The sequence below is a fragment of the Microcebus murinus genome, chromosome 2 (assembly GCF_040939455.1).
Source record: "Microcebus murinus isolate Inina chromosome 2, M.murinus_Inina_mat1.0, whole genome shotgun sequence".
In the NCBI taxonomy this organism is placed as follows: Eukaryota; Metazoa; Chordata; class Mammalia; order Primates; family Cheirogaleidae; genus Microcebus; species Microcebus murinus.
This window is the reverse complement of record NC_134105.1, coordinates 105,001,930-105,022,075: the sequence shown is the minus strand read 5'-3', so window position 1 is coordinate 105,022,075 and position 20,146 is coordinate 105,001,930. Positions and strand designations below refer to the sequence as shown.

The 20,146-nt window shown below is 57.6% G+C and overlaps 1 protein-coding gene across 2 annotated transcripts; it reads right to left on the bottom strand.

The window, feature by feature from the left end:
* Positions 1–1,454: 1,454 nt before the first annotated feature.
* On the bottom strand, positions 1,455–19,895 carry NTRK1 (neurotrophic receptor tyrosine kinase 1). Of its 2 annotated transcripts, XM_012767689.2 has the most exons (17): positions 19,614–19,895; positions 16,385–16,459; positions 16,020–16,091; positions 14,304–14,372; positions 13,490–13,638; positions 13,120–13,262; positions 10,413–10,545; positions 8,769–9,095; positions 8,320–8,337; positions 8,093–8,148; positions 7,709–7,811; positions 7,072–7,218; positions 6,557–6,687; positions 6,185–6,357; positions 3,644–3,884; positions 3,155–3,313; positions 1,455–1,846 (listed from the first exon to the last, which is right to left on the bottom strand). In XM_012767689.2, the coding sequence occupies exons 1-17, from the start codon at positions 19,823–19,825 to the stop codon at positions 1,661–1,663; spliced, it is 2,394 nt and encodes a 797-aa protein (XP_012623143.2). In that variant the 5' UTR covers positions 19,826–19,895; the 3' UTR covers positions 1,455–1,660. The 2 variants fall into 2 exon arrangements, with proteins under 2 accessions (XP_012623143.2, XP_012623144.2); XM_012767690.2 differs by lacking the exon at positions 8,320–8,337.
* Positions 19,896–20,146: the final 251 nt, after the last annotated feature.

Below are 20,146 nucleotides of genomic sequence, written 5' to 3'. Positions count from 1 at the left end.
GCTGGTCCCACCTGTGTCTGCTTACAGCACCCATCTGCCCCTCTGTCTCTCCATCTGTGCCCAGCCATGTCTGTTTGTCTCTGTCTCCAGCCTTCTCTTTCTCTCTGTCTGCATGTCTCAGTCTTTGCATCTCCCTCTGTAGCCTCTCTCCATGTCACCATGTCTGTACATCCTGTCCCTGTCCTTCTCTCTGCATCTGTCCCTGGGCTCACCTGTTGGATCTGATCCAACTCTGTGTCCCTCACCATGTTTCCAAACCCTTTCCTCCCAATTGCTCCACCTGCTCTCAGTGCACTCCCTCCCAGGGGTGGTGCAGCACCAGCCCCACCCACCCCAAGGCAGGAGAGCAGGGCCTGTGAACTTGGCCTTCAGGGACCAGACCCCCCCACCATCAATCAGCCGGCAGCCCTGGGTCAGACCTCCATTAGCACTAAGCAGCCTGGACAAGAGGCAGACACACCACTGGGCTAGGCCTAGGGGTGATAAGACCCAGATTGAATCACCGGGTGGGGGGTGCTGGGCACCCAGGGACATGAGACAGCCATTTGATTAGCCCTGAGGAGCTGTGGGGAGCATGTGTTATTGCAGGAGCTGGGCAGGTGATTGGAAGTGATGGGGCTGAGGGCTGGAGGGAAGCCGCTCCTCCCTGGCTCCGGGTGGAACACAGCCTTTGAGTTAGGGAATACGGAGGCAAGACCCAGGTCCCCTCGCATGATGGGGCTTGGGGGACCTTACCCAGTCTCAGTGCCAACACGGCCCTGGACTACTCAGTGAAGGCCAGTGATGTTCCAAGGAACAAAGGAGAAGGGAGACCCCACCTTCTCTCTTGGGCAGAAAGGGACAGGAAGATGGTTCTGTCCTTAGGAAATAGCCACCTTGCCCAGTCCCTGGCCTCCAGGTGCTAATCTCAAAGCACTTAGAGCCAAGAAGAGTAAGAGAGGGGAAGGAACATGGGTCCTGCCTCCTTCACCAACCCTGAATCCTGCTCCTTCCCTGCTCCTGCCACATGTGCACGGACACACAGACACACATGCACAATCTCTCTCACACACACACAAACACATACACACACATCCACTTGCTCTACTGTGTGCTTGCTCTGCTCTGGACACACTGACACAAAGAAGACACCCCACCGATGCTTCCATCCCATCCACCAGGACATGTGACTTCAGCCCCGGCCTTCCTGAACATGAAGCACAGAGACAGACAGTTACGGTCGGCAGGTCTGGGAGGCTTGGCCTGAGGCTGCCTCATCACCAGGTGAACAAGGCGACCACTAAGCTGGGACCCAAACCATAGTCACAAGGTGGGAGTGACAGTCGCATGGAGTAGGGGTAGGCAGCTGAGGGGAACCTGACTGGGGGGGGGATCCCAGAGAGCCGCCACCTACCTGCATCCCAATGCCCCACTCCTGGAACGACGTCATCCCAAGAATCGGCAAGAGACACAGCCAAGGGATAATAAATATAATTGCTATGACGGAACCTTGCCAGGAGAAGCAGGAACATCCTCTACCCCCAGCCCCCACCTGTCCCCCCTGCATGCTGAGGGTGAGTTAGATGCTTTGAGATCACCCGGGGGCTGTGGGAGATATGGGGGTTGCAGAGGGCAGGCCCCAGTATTCCGGCTACCCAGCCCCAGCCCCTGGGCCAGCCCCCTAGCCCAGGACATCCAGGTAGACAGGAGGCGCCTGGGCCAGGGCTTGCAGCCGGGCGTGTACGTCCTTGATGCTGTGGCGCTGCTGGGGCTCCCGCTGCCAGCAGCCACGCATGATGGCGTAGACCTCTGGTGGGCAGGCACGCGGCCGCTCCAACTCACGTCCCTGGGTGATGCACTCAATCGCCTGGGGCCACCAGAGAGATGGAAGGGAGGGCACGCTAAGTTGGGGGCAGGAGGATGAGGCCAGCCCCAATGCTGCCTCTGCCTCACTGAGGCTCCCAAGGCAAGTCACATGCTTGTCTGGGCTTCTTGGTTGCTGATAATCTAAATGGACACAGTGGACCCCAAGATTCCTTTCTGCTCTGACTCTGAGAAGTAGGAAGGATTAAGGCTTGACTCTGGGAAGCTTGGGCTCAGGGTAGGATTGCTTCTAGAAGGCTGGGATCAGACACTAAGAAGACTTGCCAGGTGGGTTGGGGAAGGGGAGGGCCAAGGCATTTGCCAAATCCAATGGCTTGGTGTTGGGGGCTGAAGGGGGTGGGGGAAGGGCCCTGTGCCTCTCAGCTCCAAAGAGAAGAAAGAAAATGGAGCAGAATTGCAGTCAAAGGCCTTGAAAAATTGCTGGCTTGCATTTTAAAGTCGAAGATGACCCCCACTTCCTTCTCCCTTCTCCCTACTACCCTGTAGGGACCTGGCACCTCTGAAAAGAAACTGCAGCAAGAAAGATCAAAATTAGACTCCAAGAAGGACCACTAAAACAGCTAAGGGATCCAAAGAGGGAGAAATGGTGCAGGTTGTGGTTGGAGAAGGGGCCTGGAACCTCTTTCCCCCTACTCCCCCCTCCCCCCCATTAGAGGACTTGGGTTATGGGCGGCACTAATTCCATTCCTTCTCTCAGTGCTTGAGAAAATTAAAATCTATAACCCTCTCCCCCACCCCACCAGCCTCCAGGGAGCAGACTGCATTAGGAGGAGAAATGGAAACTGACAGCTGCAAGCCAAGGAAGGGGTGGGGGCAGCTGCTCTGGGAGACAGAACACCTGGGGCCTGCTCTGGCTGTGGCCAGCCAGGAGGGCAGCAGGGAGGGAGCAGGAGTGTCCTTCGGACAGTCTAACCTCCAGTCTCCCTGCTGCAGTGTCAGGCCCTGTTGTGCTGAGCTCCTCTTCCCATGCCTCTCCCTTCCACCCTGATCCGCCTGCTAGGTCTGTGAAAGCAGCTAGGGATGGGGGTCTGGCTCCACTTACAAAGTGCTTTGAGGTTCCCCCAGGAGCCAGCTGGGCTGGGCATAGGAGGGCAGGTGAAGGCAAGAACAGGAGAGGAAGAAAACAGGGATGGGGGGTGGAGGGAGCACGGTGCGGGCAGGATGCTGGGACGGGTCTCCCTGGGCAGTGGCAGAGGGTGCAGAAGAGGGACCGAGTTCCCTAAAAAAAGGTACCCAAAGGGGCAGGAAATGGGTGTGGCCGGCACGGGGTGGCCCACAGGACGGGGCTGACCTCGGTGTTGGAGAGCTGGTACCAGGGCTGCTTTCCGTAGGTGAAGATCTCCCAGAGCACCACGCCGAAGCTCCACACGTCGCTCTCGGTGGTGAACTTGCGGTAGAGGATGCTCTCGGGCGGCATCCAGCGGATGGGCAGCATGGTGCGGCCTCCCACCTGCCGGCGGGGCTCCGCGTCACCTCCCCGGCGCCACCCACTGCCTGCCCCGCCGCAGCCCCACCGACAACAACAAATAGACGTGGCCCTCAAGGCCAGGGCTAAGAGGGGAAACCCAGTGGTGCCGTTTCCATCCGGGATAGCGGAGGAGACAGCCCTTCCTCCACTGGAGCTGAGGTGGGTCGTTTAAAACCAGAGCCAGGGACTCTCAGTCCCCACACCGCGGAGGAAGAGGAGGGTGAGCGCGGCAGTCCCGGTCGGTGGACTCGGGGATCCAGGGTGTCTATTGTGTGGATGCTGGGGAAGGGGAGGGGGACAAAGGACCCTTACTCGGTAATAGTCAGTGCTGTAGATATCCCTGCTCATGCCGAAGTCACCGATCTTGACCACTAGTCCCTGACCCACCAGACAGTTGCGCGTGGCCAGGTCCCGGTGCACAAAGTGCAGACCCGCCAGGTACACCATCCCCGCGGCGACCTGGCTAGCCACGGCCAGCAGCTGTCCCAGGCCCAGGGGACCTGGAGCCACATCCTCCCTGCCGGCCAGCAGCTTGGCATCAGGCCCATGGGACCTGTGAGCAAGAGAGGGAGAAGGGATAGAGGCTGGGAGCGCAGGAGCCTCAGGAAGGGGAGCCCCCCTCCAGCTGAGTGTGATGGGGAAGAGACTGGGGGACCAGAAATGGAGGGAGGAAAGGACAGTGGAGGCAGCTGTCTGCAGGGGCTGGGACGGGAGGCTGGAATAGGTGTTCCCACCTCCAAGGCTTCCACCAGAGAGAGCCCACGGTTGCCATATCCATGCCGTCCCCCCAGGCCGGCCCCTTGCACTCCAGCCGCTGACGGGCCCCTACTTCTCTTGCCGTGGGCATGGCACACTCAGCCCTTGCCAAGCTGAGCTCCATATCTTCCCCCCAAGCCTGGTCCTGCAGTGAAGGGAACCTCCCCCCTCCAGGCTCTGAGTCTGAAACCCGGGCATCCTCCTTGCTCCCCTGTCTCTCTCACCTTTGCCCTCAGTACCAGCCATTCCTGTGGGGGCTTCCTTCCTTCTGAAGGTTTCTGGGATGCCCACCTCCTCCCCACTGCCACCACTCCAGGTCGTCCCTGCTCGCTCATCTCCATTCCCCAATATTCCTTCTTCTGAAGCTTTGCCTGAGCTGATCGCTTTGCCAGGAATGCCTTTTCCTACTGGCCAACTTTCTCCTCATTCACTTATTCCAGGTACTTATTCTGGCCAAGCGCCAGAGCTACAGTGGAGAGTACGACGCAGGTACACAGGTCACAGCAGTGCAGTGCGAGGGGCACCTGAGGGGCACTAGGGGTGGGGAGGGAAGAAATCAGGGAAGGCTTCCTGGAGGAAGGAGCATCTAAACTGAGACTCGGGCGCTGAGGAAGAGGGGGATAAGCCATCTGAAGGGGCCCAGGGCAGGGGAGGGTAAAGCCGCTGGGAGGGAGGCCCAGTGTCCCAGGCATAGGGAACTGGATGTACAAAGGCCTACAGGGGAGAAGGAACAGATGGCCCCTCCTAGGGGAAGTCTTTCCAGACTCATCTAGAAGCATTCGTGATTCCCTCCTTCGATTCTCCCAGTGCTCCATCCAGCATTTGGAGCCACTTTTCCGGCAGTCTGGGCCCCAGATGGTGGCATCTCTCTGGCCTGCCTCCCCTGAGACCAGCACCGAGTGTGCACCATGTCTGGAGAGCGAGGGGATGGGCTTCTCTCTGGCCTTCTCTTGACTCAGGTTCCTCTGTGCCAGTCCACACCCAGCCCTGGGTCTGGCCTCACCCCCTCCTGCTCCACACCCTCCACTGGCTGCCCCCATCCACAAGGACAAGCTCAGGACTCAGGGATCTCTCCTAGCAGAGTTCTGCAGGCTGACCTCATGAATGACCCAACACTCCCGAGGGGATATTTGGGCACCAGATCATGATCCTCAGCGGGACAACCACACAGCACTTGCTCACCCAGAACCACAGCCCCCCGCCCCCACCCCGGTCCCTCTTACCGGTGGGGAAAGTGAGCTCAGAGAGGAAAGGGACTTGGCACCGAAGGCTCAGCTGATAAGCAGCAGCTGATTCCAAACCCCGGTCCTTTCTCTGCCTAACAAACACTGGCCCATCCTTGCAGGAGCTCTCATCGGGGAAGGATTCAACTAAGGGAACATGTGACCGTCACAGTCAGAGCTTAAGAGCAGGGCTTCTGCCTAGCGTCACATCTCCCCTGGGCCATTCACTACCTGTGTGTCCTTGGGCAAGTCACTTAACCACTTCAAGCCTCATCTGTGAAACAGGTACATTTCTTGAAGTTACGAAAATTATTAGCACAGATAGATAAACTACCAGAGTTTTTCTGTCCAAAGCCAAAGAAATGAATTCTTTTTGTAACTTTCTTCAAGTATAAATGGCAACATATGCTTGAAGACTAAAAAATAAATGTATATTTATATTATTGTGCAAGGTATTTATGTACAAGTGAGTAGAAGCATAATAAGAATGAATTGTAAAGTACATAACATAGTGCCTGAAACGTAGAAAATGCCTATAAATGTTTGTTATTGTTGTTAGTGTAATTATCTAAACTGCCGCCTTCTGCAGGCCTGGCCCCTGCGTGCCACACACAAATGCACACATACCTCTTGCAAAGCCCACCCATCCCAAAGTTTTAGCTCATGGCCTCTGCCAGCGCGCCATCCCTGGCTACTGCCACTCTGTGTTTTGCAAGGACCACCCCCACATGCACACGCCTGCCTCCTCCACCACCTGAGAGCTCCTTGGGGACAGGAACATGCCTTCCTGATCCTTCTTGGTGTCCCCCCTTGGTTTGACAGACAAGCAGGGATGTGCTGGTAGGGAAGGGACAATAGGCTCAGGTGCTCATACCGGAGGAAGCGGTTGAGGTCCCCGTGCCGCATATACTCAAAGACCATGAGCAGCGGGCGGCCCTCGGTGCAGACGCCAAAGAAGCGCACGATGTGCTGGTGCTGCAGCATGGTGAGCAGCTCCGCCTCGCGCTGGAAGTCTTGCCGAGCACTCTCGGATACCTCCTTCAGCGCCTGGACCGCAAGGGCGGGGACAGGACTGAGTGGGGGCCCAGCCCTCCCTTCCCTGCATGCAGGGCAGCCCACCCACCCCCAGTCTTGAGCCATGTCAGACCCTGACATCCCACCCACAAGCCTAAGCACTCTGTCCTGATACGATGGTGCTCCTGCAGGTGGGACCCAGGCCAGCAGTGCCTCGTGATCAGGGTCTGACCTTGACGGCCACCAGCATCTTGTCCTTCTCAGGCAGCAGGTTGTGGCACTCAGCAAGGAAGACCTTCCCAAAGGCACCCTCGCCCAGCTCCCACTTGAGCACGATGTCCCGGCGCTTGATGTGATGAACACCTGGGAGGGGCTTGCAGGGTCAGCTGGGGGCCCCGGTCCCGGGAGGGATGTGTAGGGGCAAGAGCAGGACTATCTAGCGGGGCTGTGTGCTGCACAAGGTGCCCGGCCAAGGGGCTGGATGGGGATTAAAATTCAGCCTTCACTCCTTCACCAAGCCACGTGTCATAGCGTGGGCTGCGTCTGCCCGGAGAGGACGTGGTGTGGGCTAGCCGTGACTTGGGCGGGGCTGCAGCCAGGCTGATCGCAGCCCAGGAAGGATGTGCTATGGCTGGGAAGGGGTGGGGGAGATTGTTCAGGCCTGGGCTGAGCAAGGACGATGGCCCAGAGGCTTCTACATGCACACGCCCACACTCTCCCTTGCCCTTGACCTGCATAGCCCCTCACAGGCATCACTGAAGTATTGTGGGTTCTCGATGATGTGGCCTTGGAGCCCGGAGCCTTTGCCCTCGGTGGGGGACAGGGAACTGCCACCCAATGTCATGAAATGCAGGGACATGGCCAGCCCATCCTCTGAAGCCAGCACAGCGGGGCCTGGGGAGGAGAAACAGCCACATGGAGGGGCTTGCCCACACCTTGCCCTGCTTACTGGGTGCCAGTTGCCCCCACCTCATAACTTGAGGGGCAGGACAGAGGAGCAGGGGCAAGACAGTAGGCAGGGACAAGGGGAGGCACCATGGCTTCTCCTGATCTGGCTCCTGTCCAACCCCTGTCCCCATGGGCACCAAAGAACTCCCCGACTCCCCCCACAAGCCCAGACCTCCCAGACCCACTTAGTGTTTGACTACAATCCAGCCACCAATTAGCAGCTGCTGCCTCTGAAACTACCCCAGCACCAGCCCCGACACTCACACACACACTCTCACTCACAAGCCTCATGGCCAGGCCTTCTTCTATCCCCTAAACACACACCCTAGAACTCCACGCGTGCACAGGCCCCCCATACAGAGGACAGAGTCAGTAGGATACAAAGCCAGTAGGCTACACAGACAGACAGACAGCACTCTGCAGCCTCTCCACTCACGGTTGATCCCAAACTTGTTTCTCCGTCCACATTTGTTGAGCACAAGGAGCAGCGTAGAAAGGAAGAGGCAGGCAAAGACAGCCAGGCCCACGGCCACAGAGACCTGGGTGGGGACTGGGGTTAGATCCAGGGGCTTCTCCTGCACTCTCAGAGCTCCCCGTAGCAAACCACTGCTCCATCCTGCATAGGAGCCCAGAGCCAGGCCCTGACTCGACTCCTCCTCCTCTTCCCCCATGGACCCCTGCAGGGGCTGTGAGGGTGGCAGGCAGAGCTCATGCCAGACTGCAATGACCTCCCCACTCTGTCCAGAAATGCCACGCAGATGAGCCTCTAGCCTGGCCTCCCGATCCCACATCCCGCACAAGCTTCTACTTCTATGCTCACCCCAAAAGGTGTTTCGTCCTTCTTCTCCACTGGGTCTCCAGACGTGCTGTTAGTGTCTGTAGGGACACAGGGCAGGAAGGGTGGGCCTTGGCACGCACCGTGTCTCCTCCAGCAGCTCCCCACCCTGGCCCCAGCTGGCCTCTCAGGGCTTAGGTGAGCTGTACCCTCTGCCCCAGCCTCGGCTCCAGGGACCAGACAGAAGCTGCCCTCCAGCCTGGGCTACTCACCCACTGGCGAGAAGGAGACTGCAGCAGGAGGGAGGAGAGAGAGCAGTCAGATGGAGGAGGAGAGCAGTGAGGCCCCCGACCCTTCTGGGGCTCATCCCTTCGTGGGGTGAGGGTGGCATGGGGGTGGGGCTGCTGGACCTCAAGGGAGAAGATGCCTGAGACCATTTTCCAGCAGGGCTAGGAATGCCCCAGTGTATGGCTCTCTCTTCAGCCAGCCCAAAAGGATGGAATAGCTCAGGGGTTCAGAAGTCCTGGCTTGAGGGAAGGGGCCAACGGGGCCAGCACAGAGCTGGACACCAGGACACCAGACTCCTTTCTGTCCAGGACCAGACACTCTGGCCTCTGGGGTCAGGGTATAGCAGAAAATGCGCCAGGCTTCTCTGGACACCTGGATCTCCACCCCAGGTGGAGCCCAGGAGTGGGGACAGGGTTCAGGGTGGCCCTCGCACCAGGGATGGGGTCCTCGGGGTTGAACTCGAAAGGGTTGTCCATGAAGGCAGCCATGACCCAGTCGGCGGCCTGGCCGGAGGGGTTGGAGGCCAGCAGCGTGTAGTTGCCGTTGTTGACGTGCGTGGGCTGGTTGAGGCGCAGACAGCCGTGCCGCATGGTCTCGTTGGCCGCCGGCTCCAGGAACTCGGTGAAGATGAAGCTGGTCTCATTGAGCACGGAGCCATTGAAGAGCCAGCGCAGAGAGGGCGCCGGCTGCCCGTCCACGGAGAAGGGAATGCACCAGTGGTGCAGCTCCACCGGCGCATGCAGCTGCACGCTGGCCGGGACTGCGGGGCCAGAAGGGGCGACAGCGAGAAGTCAGGGGGCGGCTGGAGGGAACCCAGCAGGGCCCTGGCAAGTCCAGGGGGCAAAGGGGATAGAACCAGAAAACAGGTAGCGGCCTAAGAGAAACAGGTCAGCAGGCCCCAGGAAATTCACAAGGAGAGACGTTTTGAAGAATCGTCGAATTTTAAATAAATCAGGCAGCAGGGACATAAAATTCAGAAGCTTAAGGAACTTAAGTGGTGGGCCATGAATAAATAAGTAACAGCCCTGGAGAAGCGGGTACCAGCGTATAGCAATTAAACATGGAGTCTTTGCGGGTAAGGAATCTGGAAAATTAAGCGTAATCAAGCTTCAGAAGATGAGGCAGTGGGGCCTAAGAACCGAACACGCAAAAAATATACACAGTTAAAAACTTGTTGAAAAAAGATATGGGTTTGAAATAGACCCAGCCTGGAAAAAGCAAAAGCCCCTCACTAAGAGGGAAAAACGTGTGTGTATGTGTGAGTATATGAAATTTACACTGGGATTCCGGCCAGCGTCCACGCCCTGGAATACTACGCAGCAGTGAAGTGAATGGACTACAGCAACTCCCGTTAACATGGATGGGTCTTACCAATACGATGTTGAGTGAAAGAAACCAGATATAAAATAACACATGCAGTACAATTCCGTTCATATAATGCACAAGAACAGGCAGAACTATATTGATAGGCATACTTGTGAAAAATTGTTCTTAAAAGCAAGGAAGTGGTTATCACAAAAGTCAGGATAAGGTAGGGGAGAGAGTGGGTTGTGAAGAGTGAGAGGTGGGGCATCTTGGAGGTGCTGGTAAGAGTATTGCTCAAACACACATGCTTTACACCCATTTCTATGTATATGTCACAATAAAAGAAGAAAAATGATACAAAGTGCAAGGCTTCAGGTAGCTTTCTGGCAGACCTAGAGAAATAGGCAGGGAGTCTATATAGGAGCTCAGGAGGGGAATTTCCTCTTTTAAAAGTAGGATTCGGGGCAAAGGCGTAAGGCGGGACAGGCAAGAAGTAGTTTGGAGCGGTGGGAACAGCCGGGCAGCTGGTGCTGAGGGCCTCAGGTAGCAAGGCTTGGGCAGGGCGCCAGAAAGAAATCCATCTCCGTCCCTCTGGCCTTGACGAGCCCTCAGGACTTCCCTCAAAGGATCAGGTTTTCATGGGAATCTGGAAACAGCTGGGAGGGAGCAGCTGTGGAGACGCACATCCAACCCTTTCCTCCAGCCCCCCACCCTCTTTGCAGGGAAGAAGAGATGAGTGGGGGTGGGTGCAGGGGCAGCCCCTGAGACTCACAGGAGACGTTGACCTGGACAGAGACTTCAGCCCAGCCCACGTCGTTCTCTGCCCAGCAAGTCACGTTCTTCCTGTTGAGGTCACTGGTGACATTGGCCAGAGTCAGCTCCAAGGATGGCAGGCCCCCAGACTTCTGGATCAGGGAAGAGAGGGGAAATCAGGAAGAGCTTCAGCCAGCTTGGGGCTGGGGGCTGGAACTGATGTCTTTGGGGAGCCCCTCTAGCAACAGATGGAAAGGAGAGGAGGGCTGGTGGGGAGGAGGACAGAGGTGGGAGGGAATATAGCTCCTTTAGAGCTTGTTCATAGACTACCTCCTGGATCATATATTTAATGATCTGAAAAATCTAAAATACGACCAATAACCTCAAAATAGGCACAAAATGCCCCCACAGGAAAAATAAAAGCATCCATCTAAGCAGCTAAGCAGATGTCACAAATCCCAAGTACCAAGCTCATACACAGCTCATTGAAGAACCAACTAGGACCTCACCACCTACTCGTTCTCGTTTCACACACAGTTCTGACAAACCCAGCTCAGCCCAGGGAGGTCAGACACACAGAGACGGTGCTGACAACAGGGCAGCAGCCAGAGCACGGCGGCGGCGGCAAGTCCTTCGGCAGATGACGAGAGCGAGTGAGGTTAGGGAGGTAAAGTGACTGGATTCTGAATCACCATCAAAAGATTGGATCAGATTCAACTTCTCTTCCTAAGAAACCACGGACGTGCCGTGTGTAAGTTATATGATCTCAAGACAGTTCTAAATCTTGCTGAACCATGGAGTTTTGGGTTTGTTTTGTAAGCTGAAGAGGCACACAAATTATCTTCTGACAGTTTAGACAGTGATTTTCATAAATAATGAGAAAATAAATAAAGTGATGGACAAATCTCATCTATCTGGAAACTTCATAGACGTGGATTCCCTTGACTACATGCCAGAGTAGGTTCGGTGTCCCTGGGCTTCCACTGGAATACGCAAGTTCAAAGGTTCCAGAAAAGCTCTCCAGCCTGTCGTGCAAGCTCTTATTCCATCATGCTGTGGGAAAGCCCTCCCTGTGGCTGTCCCCTCTCCTCCACTCACCCTGGCTGGGGCCTGGCCTCCCAATAACTCTCCCCTCGAGCTGCTCTACCATCCCTTGCTCCCCCAACTGAGATGGAAAAGACTCTTTTCCCCTCTATTTAACATTGTTAGGGTGTGACTTTCCTATAGGAAGTTTCTAGAAAACACAGGTGGCAGTACACATGTAAATCTCCCAAAGAGAAAGCAAAAACCTGGAATTTCCCCAAACAGAGGGTTCATCTAAGGTCTCTCCACGCATAGACATGGCCTCTGCCTCGTCCTCTCTCCTTTACTCACTCTAGGTGGATTTGACCTCTGGAGGGGAGGAGCCCCTCAGTGGCCAGTGACCCCTCTACCACACCCCGCCACCTCTGCTCAGGGCTCCAGGGGTTCCTCCTTCAACAAGGTTCCAGGGGCCTCCAGAAATTCCAGAATTGACTGTCCTCCCAAAGCGAGGGCCTTCAAACTAAATACCGCACCCCAGTCCTGCTGGCCTGAAGCCCAGTCCTGTGCATCCACTCCTGCCACCCAGATGTCAGCCCCTGCTGACCGTGGCAACAGGCTCCTGAGTTAGCTGTGGCTACTCTCGGCTGCCCATCTCCAGCCTAAGGACCAGGCGCAAGACCTGGGAAGGTGCCCAAAGACATGTCTGGGTAACAGAGATAGAGGTCAGAGAATGCCCAGAGGCAGGCAGGACATCTGAAGGCCACCATGTCCACCTCCTCAGGTTACAGATAAGAAAACCAAAGTTCAGGCCGGGCGCGGTGGCTCACGCCTGTAATCCTAGCTCTCTGGGAGGCCGAGGCGGGCGGATTGCTCAAGGTCAGGAGTTCGAAACCAGCCTGAGCAAGAGCGAGACCCCGTCTCTACTATAAATAGAAAGAAATTAATTGGCCAACTAATATATACAAAAAATTAGCCGAGCATGGTGGCACATGCCTGTAGTCCCAGCTACTTGGGAGGCTGAGGCAGGAGGATCCCTTGAGCCCAGGAGTTTGAGGTTGCTGTGAGCTAGGCTGACGCCACGGCACTCACTCTAGCCTGGGCAACAAAGCGAGACTCTGTCTCAAAAAAATAAATAAATAAATAAAAAATAAAAAAATAAAATAAAATAAAATAAAAAATAGAAAACCAAAGTTCAAGCCGATTAAGGGATTTTTCTGAAAGTCACTCCAAGAATTAATTAGTGAAAGAGCTGGAGCCAGACCCGGCCTCCTTTACTAATATGTTCATCACAAACCCAAGAGGATGCTGCTTCCAGAATCTCCAGAAAAAGACCCCAGGGGTCCCTAAGAACTCACCTTGGGTGCAGGACCACAGAAATTGTGCCCCTTCCTGGGACCCAGTTTCCTTATGCAGAAAGGGGGTGGTAGGAGAGGGATGGTCTATTGGGGCCCTCTCACCTCTAACATGGGAGGGCACTGTGACCCTCTGTCTTGCAGACAGCACCATGTTCCCACAAAGGGGCCCTAAGTCCTAGTGGGTCCACTGTAGCCTGGGGTGCCCTGGGCTGCCCCACAATGTAAGCCTGTGCCTCTATGTGCTCCTTACTCATTGTCTCTTTCCCCCACAGTGTCTCTGTCTTGCTGTCTTTGTCCACTGTGCCCTGCCCGGACCTCTTTGAGGGGCTGGGGTGAAGGGCTTCTCACCATCACCGTGGCTGACCCCTCCAGCTCCGGAAGGATCCAGCTGGCCCGCTTCAGGCCTCGCCCTGCCACCTGGCACTGCAGCAACACGTCGTCCCCCACGTCCACGGAGGCATTGGGCATCTGGACCTTCAGCGTGGGCACACCTGGCCACCCAGGATGCCCGAGGGCAAGGGGTGTTAAAGCCAAGAGTGGCTTCAGAGCTCTACTGGGGAGAATGCCCCTTCCCCCACCCTCCTCGACAACCCAAGGCCCCAACGATGTCCTCCCAGGCCTTGCCGAGGCCCGCTCCCCCTGCCCCTTCAGTGCTTGCCCAGTGCCCTCTCCCCGAGCAGGTAGCTTTCCCAGCCCCTCACCCCACCCCAGCACGTACCGCAGCTGGCGTTGGGCATGAGGGCAAGGGGCCCCTCCTGTCCACGACACTGCAGCCTCTGTTCACGCACGCCGCCCAGCCCCTCCTCCTCCCAGCGCTGCAGCCAGCGCAGGGCACAGGAGCAGTGCAGAGGGTTGCCCGACAGGACCCTGGTGGGTGTGGGGGGGACACCAAGAAAGTCAGGGAAGGCGCAGGCGTGGGGCCTGAGGAGCCTCGGGATGGAGTATTTGGAGTGGAAGGAGCAGTCAGACAGCAGGGAGGCTGGTGTAGAGGGGAAGGGGGACGCAAGGGAGGGCCCCAGCAACAAGATGTTATTAAAAAAAATAGAACACAGAAAGCCCAAGACAGCCAGCTGGGGCTGCATAGGAGTCCCTTACCCCAGGCTCCCCAGGGTGACAAGCCAGGCAAGGGCCCTCAGCATGGTGACAAAGAGGGAGGGGCACGGCCTCCCAGAGGGAGCCAGAGGCCAGAATGCCCACCAAGTACACACGGACCACTGCTGCCATACCCATCACGTGCGTGGTGCCCTAGAGCATGCAGGTGGACGTGCCGTGTGCACACGCAGTGGCTTGTGGCTCTGCTCAGCACACAGTCACCCAGGCCAGTGCCCCCACCCCACCCAGGACAGCAGCCCCCTCAACGGTGGTCATCAGCCTCTACATTAATGGGGGTTCCACAGGCATCACACAGTCCCCAAAGAGACACCCCCCCATGCAGTGCCACACAGACACAGTGACACAGCATCACACAAACGCAAGTGCACACAAGCACACACACACTTGCTGCTCCTGCCCCTGGAAGGGGCCGCACTCACAGTTCCTGTAAGGAGAGGCCCTGCACAGTTTTCCAGGAGAGAGACTCCAGAGCATTGGAGGAGAGATTCCTGCGGGCATTGAGACACATCAAGACAGACCCCTTGAGCGACCTGACCTCACTCTGACCCAGTGCGAGGGAGGGGAAGGAGCTGAAGAGGAAGTTGACATCTGGCTCCCTCTCCCCAACCCAGGCAACTAGAACAAGCCTGGGGAGGCAGAGTGTGTGGGTGGGGGGTGGGAGGGGGCCAGGTAAGGCTTGGTGAGTCCCTCTCCTCTCACTGGGACAACAAGGGTTAACCCCACTTAACCCCCTCCCCAGACCCCAGGGAGGGGGATCTGAGGGAACAGCCACTCTCCCCTCCCCCACCTGCTTCAGCCCCAGCTGGCAAAGTGCTGAGGCCACAGCTGGGGGAAGGGGCTCCATCTGTGCTTCCGCCCCACAGAGCCCAGGACTGGGCCTGAGAAGGAGGAGGAGGAGGACCACTGAGGCTCCCACACTCCCTTGCTCTCTACCTGTCCACAAGGAACTTAAAAGGACTTTTTCAATACCCCTCCCCCTCCTTCCTGCCCCTCCTTGGGGACAAAGGCCAGACCCCCAGCTGGCCTGGGGTGGAGGTGGAGAAGCTGAGCCCAGCAAGGTGCAGGCTCCAGGCCACACAGGAAACTGGTTTGGAAGCCCCAGGGCTCTGTGCCCTGCTCCAAGTGGCTGCTCCTGGGACCCTCTGCCTCTGCCCGGCCTGCCCTGAGCCCTCTCCTTGCTGAGCCGTCCTAGAATCTACAGGGCCTGGGTGGGAGAGGCACAACCTCACGGGGGCCAGAAACATCACCCACCTCAGAGCCACACAGAGCTGGGTGTAAGTTCTATCCTGCCACTTACAGCTGTGTGGCCTCCGCCCAGAAACTCAAGGTCTCTGATTCTCAAAATCCTCATCTATGAAACGGGAAAGATAACACACTCTCTCTCTCTGAGATGATTGTGAAGATTCACTGACATGACTGCCGTGAAGGGTTATCGATGACGCATTTTTAACTGAAACCCCAGCACCTAATCAGTGACAATATCACCTTTATTGTTTTGTTTTGTTTTTGCCATTAACTCGCTGGACACAGCAGAGAGTTTAGAGGACCCAGCACAGCTTCATGGCAGGCCCCACCACCCTTCTCATCTTTCCACTTGCTCATGGCAAGGGGCAGGAGAGCCGAACTTCTGCCCTCAGAAGGCCAGGGAGGGGCTGCTAGGGACTGAGTGTCTCTCTCTGCCATCCATGACCTCCTCCCTCCTCTACAGGAGGGCTAGCTATGACCCTGGGACTGGGGAGGGTGACAAATGGCAGATCTGATAACCCAGCTCCCAGGCTATCCTAGGGGCCGGTTGACACATCGCCACCAGGGCAGGGTGGGAAATGGAGCCCCAAGTAGAACACAGGAGTACTGCTCCACCCCTTCTTCCCTTTGGACTGGTGTGTACCTGAACCCCGCAAAGAGAGGGTGGGCAGGCACCCATGAGAAGGGTCCCTGCAGCATGAAGCACGGAAGTGAGGCAGCAGGAAGGCCCTCTAGCTGGCAGGGTAAGAGCACCATCCCTGAAGATGCGAAGACACTTCCCTGACCAGGCGGGGGCCTTCCTCAGAACAGGCCCCTGGGGAGGGCCAAGCCCATTAGTGGCCCAAGTGTGGGTGGCCTCCCGCCCCCACTGCCCATCCCCGGCCACTCACAGGCGACGGAGCTGAGGAGTGAAATGGAAGGCATCTGGCGCCACGGAACGGAGACCACTCTTCACGATGGTGCTGGGGAGGGGTGTTCGAGATCAGCCCCAGGTCCTCTGCTGCTCTGGGTCCCTGGCCCTGTCTGCCCAGCCCCGCCCCCAGTCCCCATTGCCGAGCCCTGTGCCCCTCCCCAGCCTCCTCGTAGTTTCCTCAGCTATTCTGGACCCCTCAGCACCCTCAGCTTCCTAACCAACCCCCTCTCCTGCCACACTCACATCACTCGGTCCCCAGCCTCTCAGGTCCTCCCAGGCCCTGGGACCTGCACCCTCCGGGACCTTCTGAGCCCACACCCGCCCAGTCCCCAGTTCCCTCACAGGTTCCTCAGCTCCCCCAGGCCCCTCAGGTCATGGAGCTCCAGATGCTGCAGATGCTGCTGGTTCTCGATGTACCTGTGGGAGAGGGGATGGGAGTCACGGGCGTCAGGCCCACACTTGGGTTCCCACGCCCGCCCACCTGCCTTCCTCTCAGTCACACACAGCACACGCACGTGCACCCACTCACACACGGACCTGCCTTCACACACACACTGGCATGCACACACGTACACACGCGGGCATAGAGATACCCCCTCGCAAGTCACACGTGCACATGCGTGTGCACAAACACACAGGCACATGCATACTTCCATCCTCACACGCTCACGCTTACGCACTCTCACCTCTTGCACACATGCACACACCCAAGCATACAACATACACACACACAGAGGCACAAACATCTGCAAATATCTGCACATTCCCACATTCAGGAACACACACATGTGCATGCTCACATCCTCGCACATGGGCACACATAAGCAAAGCTCACATATGTCTCTCATGTGCACACTCACTCACATTGATAAACACATACAAGTCCATTCTCAGCTTGGTGTTCTACTTTTGTACCAAGCCTCCCAGGCTCGCACTCAACAAAGGGGGGGGGGGTCATGCTGAAACACTTGCTTCCACAAAGGGCCTGGGCTCATCACTGCCACTGCCCCACCCAGCAGTGGAAGACTATGGTCATGCACATGCGTGTTCTCAAACACACCTGCTCAAGGGCCACTGTCTGGGCTCACTCATACTGCTACACACATACACATACCCCACCCTCTCTGCCCCTCATAGCCTCTGCCGTTCCCCATACTCAAGCAGCAACCCCTACTCCCCCCAACCCCCGCCCTTTGGGCAGATGGAGCGGGAGAGTAGAGCTGTCAGTCAGGCACCCCCAGGACGGACCCAGGAAGCAGGAGAGGGGTAATGAGAGGATGGAGTCAGAGCATGTGGGGTGGGGAGAAGAGGGTGGCTGGCCGATCACATAGTGAGAGGGTGGGAAAGGCTCAATGTGGTGGGGGACAGAGGTGGGCAGAAGGGCAGAAAAACAAAGAGAGAGTGAAACAGAGACACAGAGAAAGGGAAACTGGCAGGAAGAGACTGTCAGAGAGAGAGAGAGAGACAGAGGAGAGGAGAAAGATAAGGAAAGGGAGACAGAGAGACAGATAGATAAGGACAGAGCGCCAGAGAAATAAGACAGGGAGACAAGAAAGAAAGAAGAATGAGGAGGCATTAGGAGCTGGGGGGTGGCTGACGCCCTGGGCCTGCCTAGCTGCTGGATCCGGCATACCAGGGAGTTCCTGAGAACTCAGCTGCCCTGCAGTGGCATGTTAGTGTGCCACACACACACGCACACCCATGACGGGGCCCCTGACGCACTGCCAGTTCTCAGAACTGCCCCTGTACCCTCAAACTTCCCCTAACTTGTAGGAACCAGGACCAGCCTAAGTGACCCCTCCCTTTCCCCCCTTCCCAACCTTGGCCCCACAAGAATAGCCAGGTATCAGGTCCTAAGTCCCCTGCAACCTAGGAAATAACCTCCAGTGACTCCAAGGGAGGGCAAGTCCCTGTTCTACTCACCCCATCCCCAGTCCCTGCCCAGGGGGCTTCAAGCTGTAGGGACCCAGGGAAGGGTGAGAGTGCAGTAGGCCAGCAGGGTGTGTGGAGCTGTCAGGCAGTGTGCTCAAAGCTGCCTCATTCGTTTGGATTCATAATCAATCTGTCTATTCGAGTCCATTATCTCCTCGTTAGCTCTGCGGGTGAGGGATGAGGGAGGGGTCTGTGTAGGCGGGTTGGGGGGGTCAGGCTGCAGCCCCACCCAGGGGGACTTCTCCGCTCACCATTCTGCATGCTGCCCAGTCCCCAGCCCTGTCCTGTCCACTCTTCCTACCCCCCATCCTGGACTGGACACAGTTGAGGCTTGGAGGGGAATTGGGAAACAAGAACACAGATGGGGAGCACTCCAGAGCCCGGACCCGGGTTTGAAGACCCAGGATGATGAGAGGACTGGACTGAGGCTGGCAGCCTGGATTTCTTGCTCCTTTCCATGATGCAGAGACCTGGGCCCAGACCAAGGCAAGGCCATCTCCTCTCCTCCTGGTCTCCCCAGAGCCATTAGAGAGAGAGAGATTGAGTACCTTCCCGTTAATTACCATGACATGCCCGAATAACTCAGTGCCAATTATTGCGGGCTGCTCAAGTAACTTCCAGACAGTGATGATCCCCACCTCGGATACCTTCCAGCCCAGCACTGCACGAAGCCAGGGTTCCTTTCCCACCCTCTAAGCCCCAGACCACGATTTTCTAGTAGTTCCCTCCCTCTTCTAGAAGTCTTGCTGGCCCTGCCAGCCACACAGAATACTCAAGTATTTTCCAGCCATTACCATGTGATGCTTGAGTACCTCTAGGACAATTATTACAGCATACTCCCATAGATTTCACCCGCTGCTAAAAAGTACTTGAGTATTTTGTAACCATTTGCTGCAGGATGTCAGAGTACTGCAGAAGGCTGGAGATTTCTCCCAGCTTTGCGTCCCAGAGGGAGGAGGGTCTCTAAGCAAGGGCCCTGACTCTCTGCCCCAAGTAAGGAGACAAGAGTGGAAAGGGAGAGGGGCCTCATTCCCCACATCCTAATCAAAGGGTCCTGGGGGCAAGGGCAAGGGATGGCGGAAATGGGAAGAGGAGAGCTCAGCCACCACGCTATGACTCCTCCCCACCTTCCACCTATTCCACCTCAATTCCCAAGTCCAGGGAAGAGCTGGGGTTGCCTGGTCATGACAAGGAAGGGGGTGGGGGCTGGTTTGCCCCAGAAAAGGGAAAAAGTAAAGGTAAGGTGCCAATCTGAGGGGTTTTCGGCAGCTAACCATCCCTCTCCATAGTGCAGAGCCTGGGCCTCTGGCCGAGCTCCAGAAAGAGGCTTCTAGACGGCTGAGCTCTTGCAGACCTGGTCCATGGAAATCCCCTCGCTCTCCTGGAAGCCGGCGCACCAACTGCCCTGAGCCCTAGGCGACATGCAGGCAGTGACTGAGAGGGGAGGCTTGGGGGGGGAGGCTTGCGGAGGGGCAACGGTGGCAACGGAGGAACGCCCGGGCACCGCCAAGGGCTGCGTGGTGCCAGCCTTCTGCAGCACCCACCCCTGCCTGACCCAGCAAACAGGCGGCAAGTTCGCACCCTCGGGGCACAGCTACGCCCTCCTGTCCCCGAGCCCGCTCGACCGCGGGACACTCACAGCTCCGTCAGGTTCTCCGCGCCCGGCAGGTGGTGGAGGCTATTCAGGGCCCCAGCCCGTGTGCATCGCAGCCCCGAGGGGCCGTAGGGGCAGCAGGCATCCGGGCAGGGCGCGGCGCCCGCAGATGCCAGCATCAGCCAAGCCAGCAGGCTGCCCGGCCCCGTAGCCCGGTCGCGCCAGCCGAGTTGCTCGCGCCGTCCGCCTAGCAGCATCGCGGCGGCGCCCGCCTCGCTCCGGCCGGGCTGCCGTCTGTGCGCTCCGAGCTGCTGCTGCCAGGCCTCCCCCGACATGTGCGCAGGGCGGCGTTAAAGACCCAGCCGCCAGGAAAGGGCGGGGCCAGCGGCCCCCGCCCGGCCCCGCCCCGCCCCTCGGCTCCATCCCCGCCCCCTCCTCTCTGACGCCCCCAACTCTGCCCCCTCCCCTTTCGGGGGCCGCTAGCGCCAACCTCTCCCCCAGGATCTCCCCAGCTCCGGGAGACGCTGAGGGGCCACTGCAGGACGCCTTAGAGGTGTCTGCTGGGGCGGGGGTGACAG

Coding starts and splice junctions, on each gene's coding strand:
- NTRK1 (XM_012767689.2), bottom strand. CDS start 19,825: ATGCTGCTAGGCGGACGGCGCGAGCAACTCGGCTGGCGCGACCGGGCT. Junction 16,092..16,384: donor CTGGGGGAGCTGAGGAACCT/GTGAGGGAACTG, acceptor ACCCCTCCCCAG/CACCATCGTGAAGAGTGGTC. Junction 10,546..13,119: donor AGGGGTCAGCCACGGTGATG/GTGAGAAGCCCT, acceptor TCCCTGATCCAG/AAGTCTGGGGGCCTGCCATC.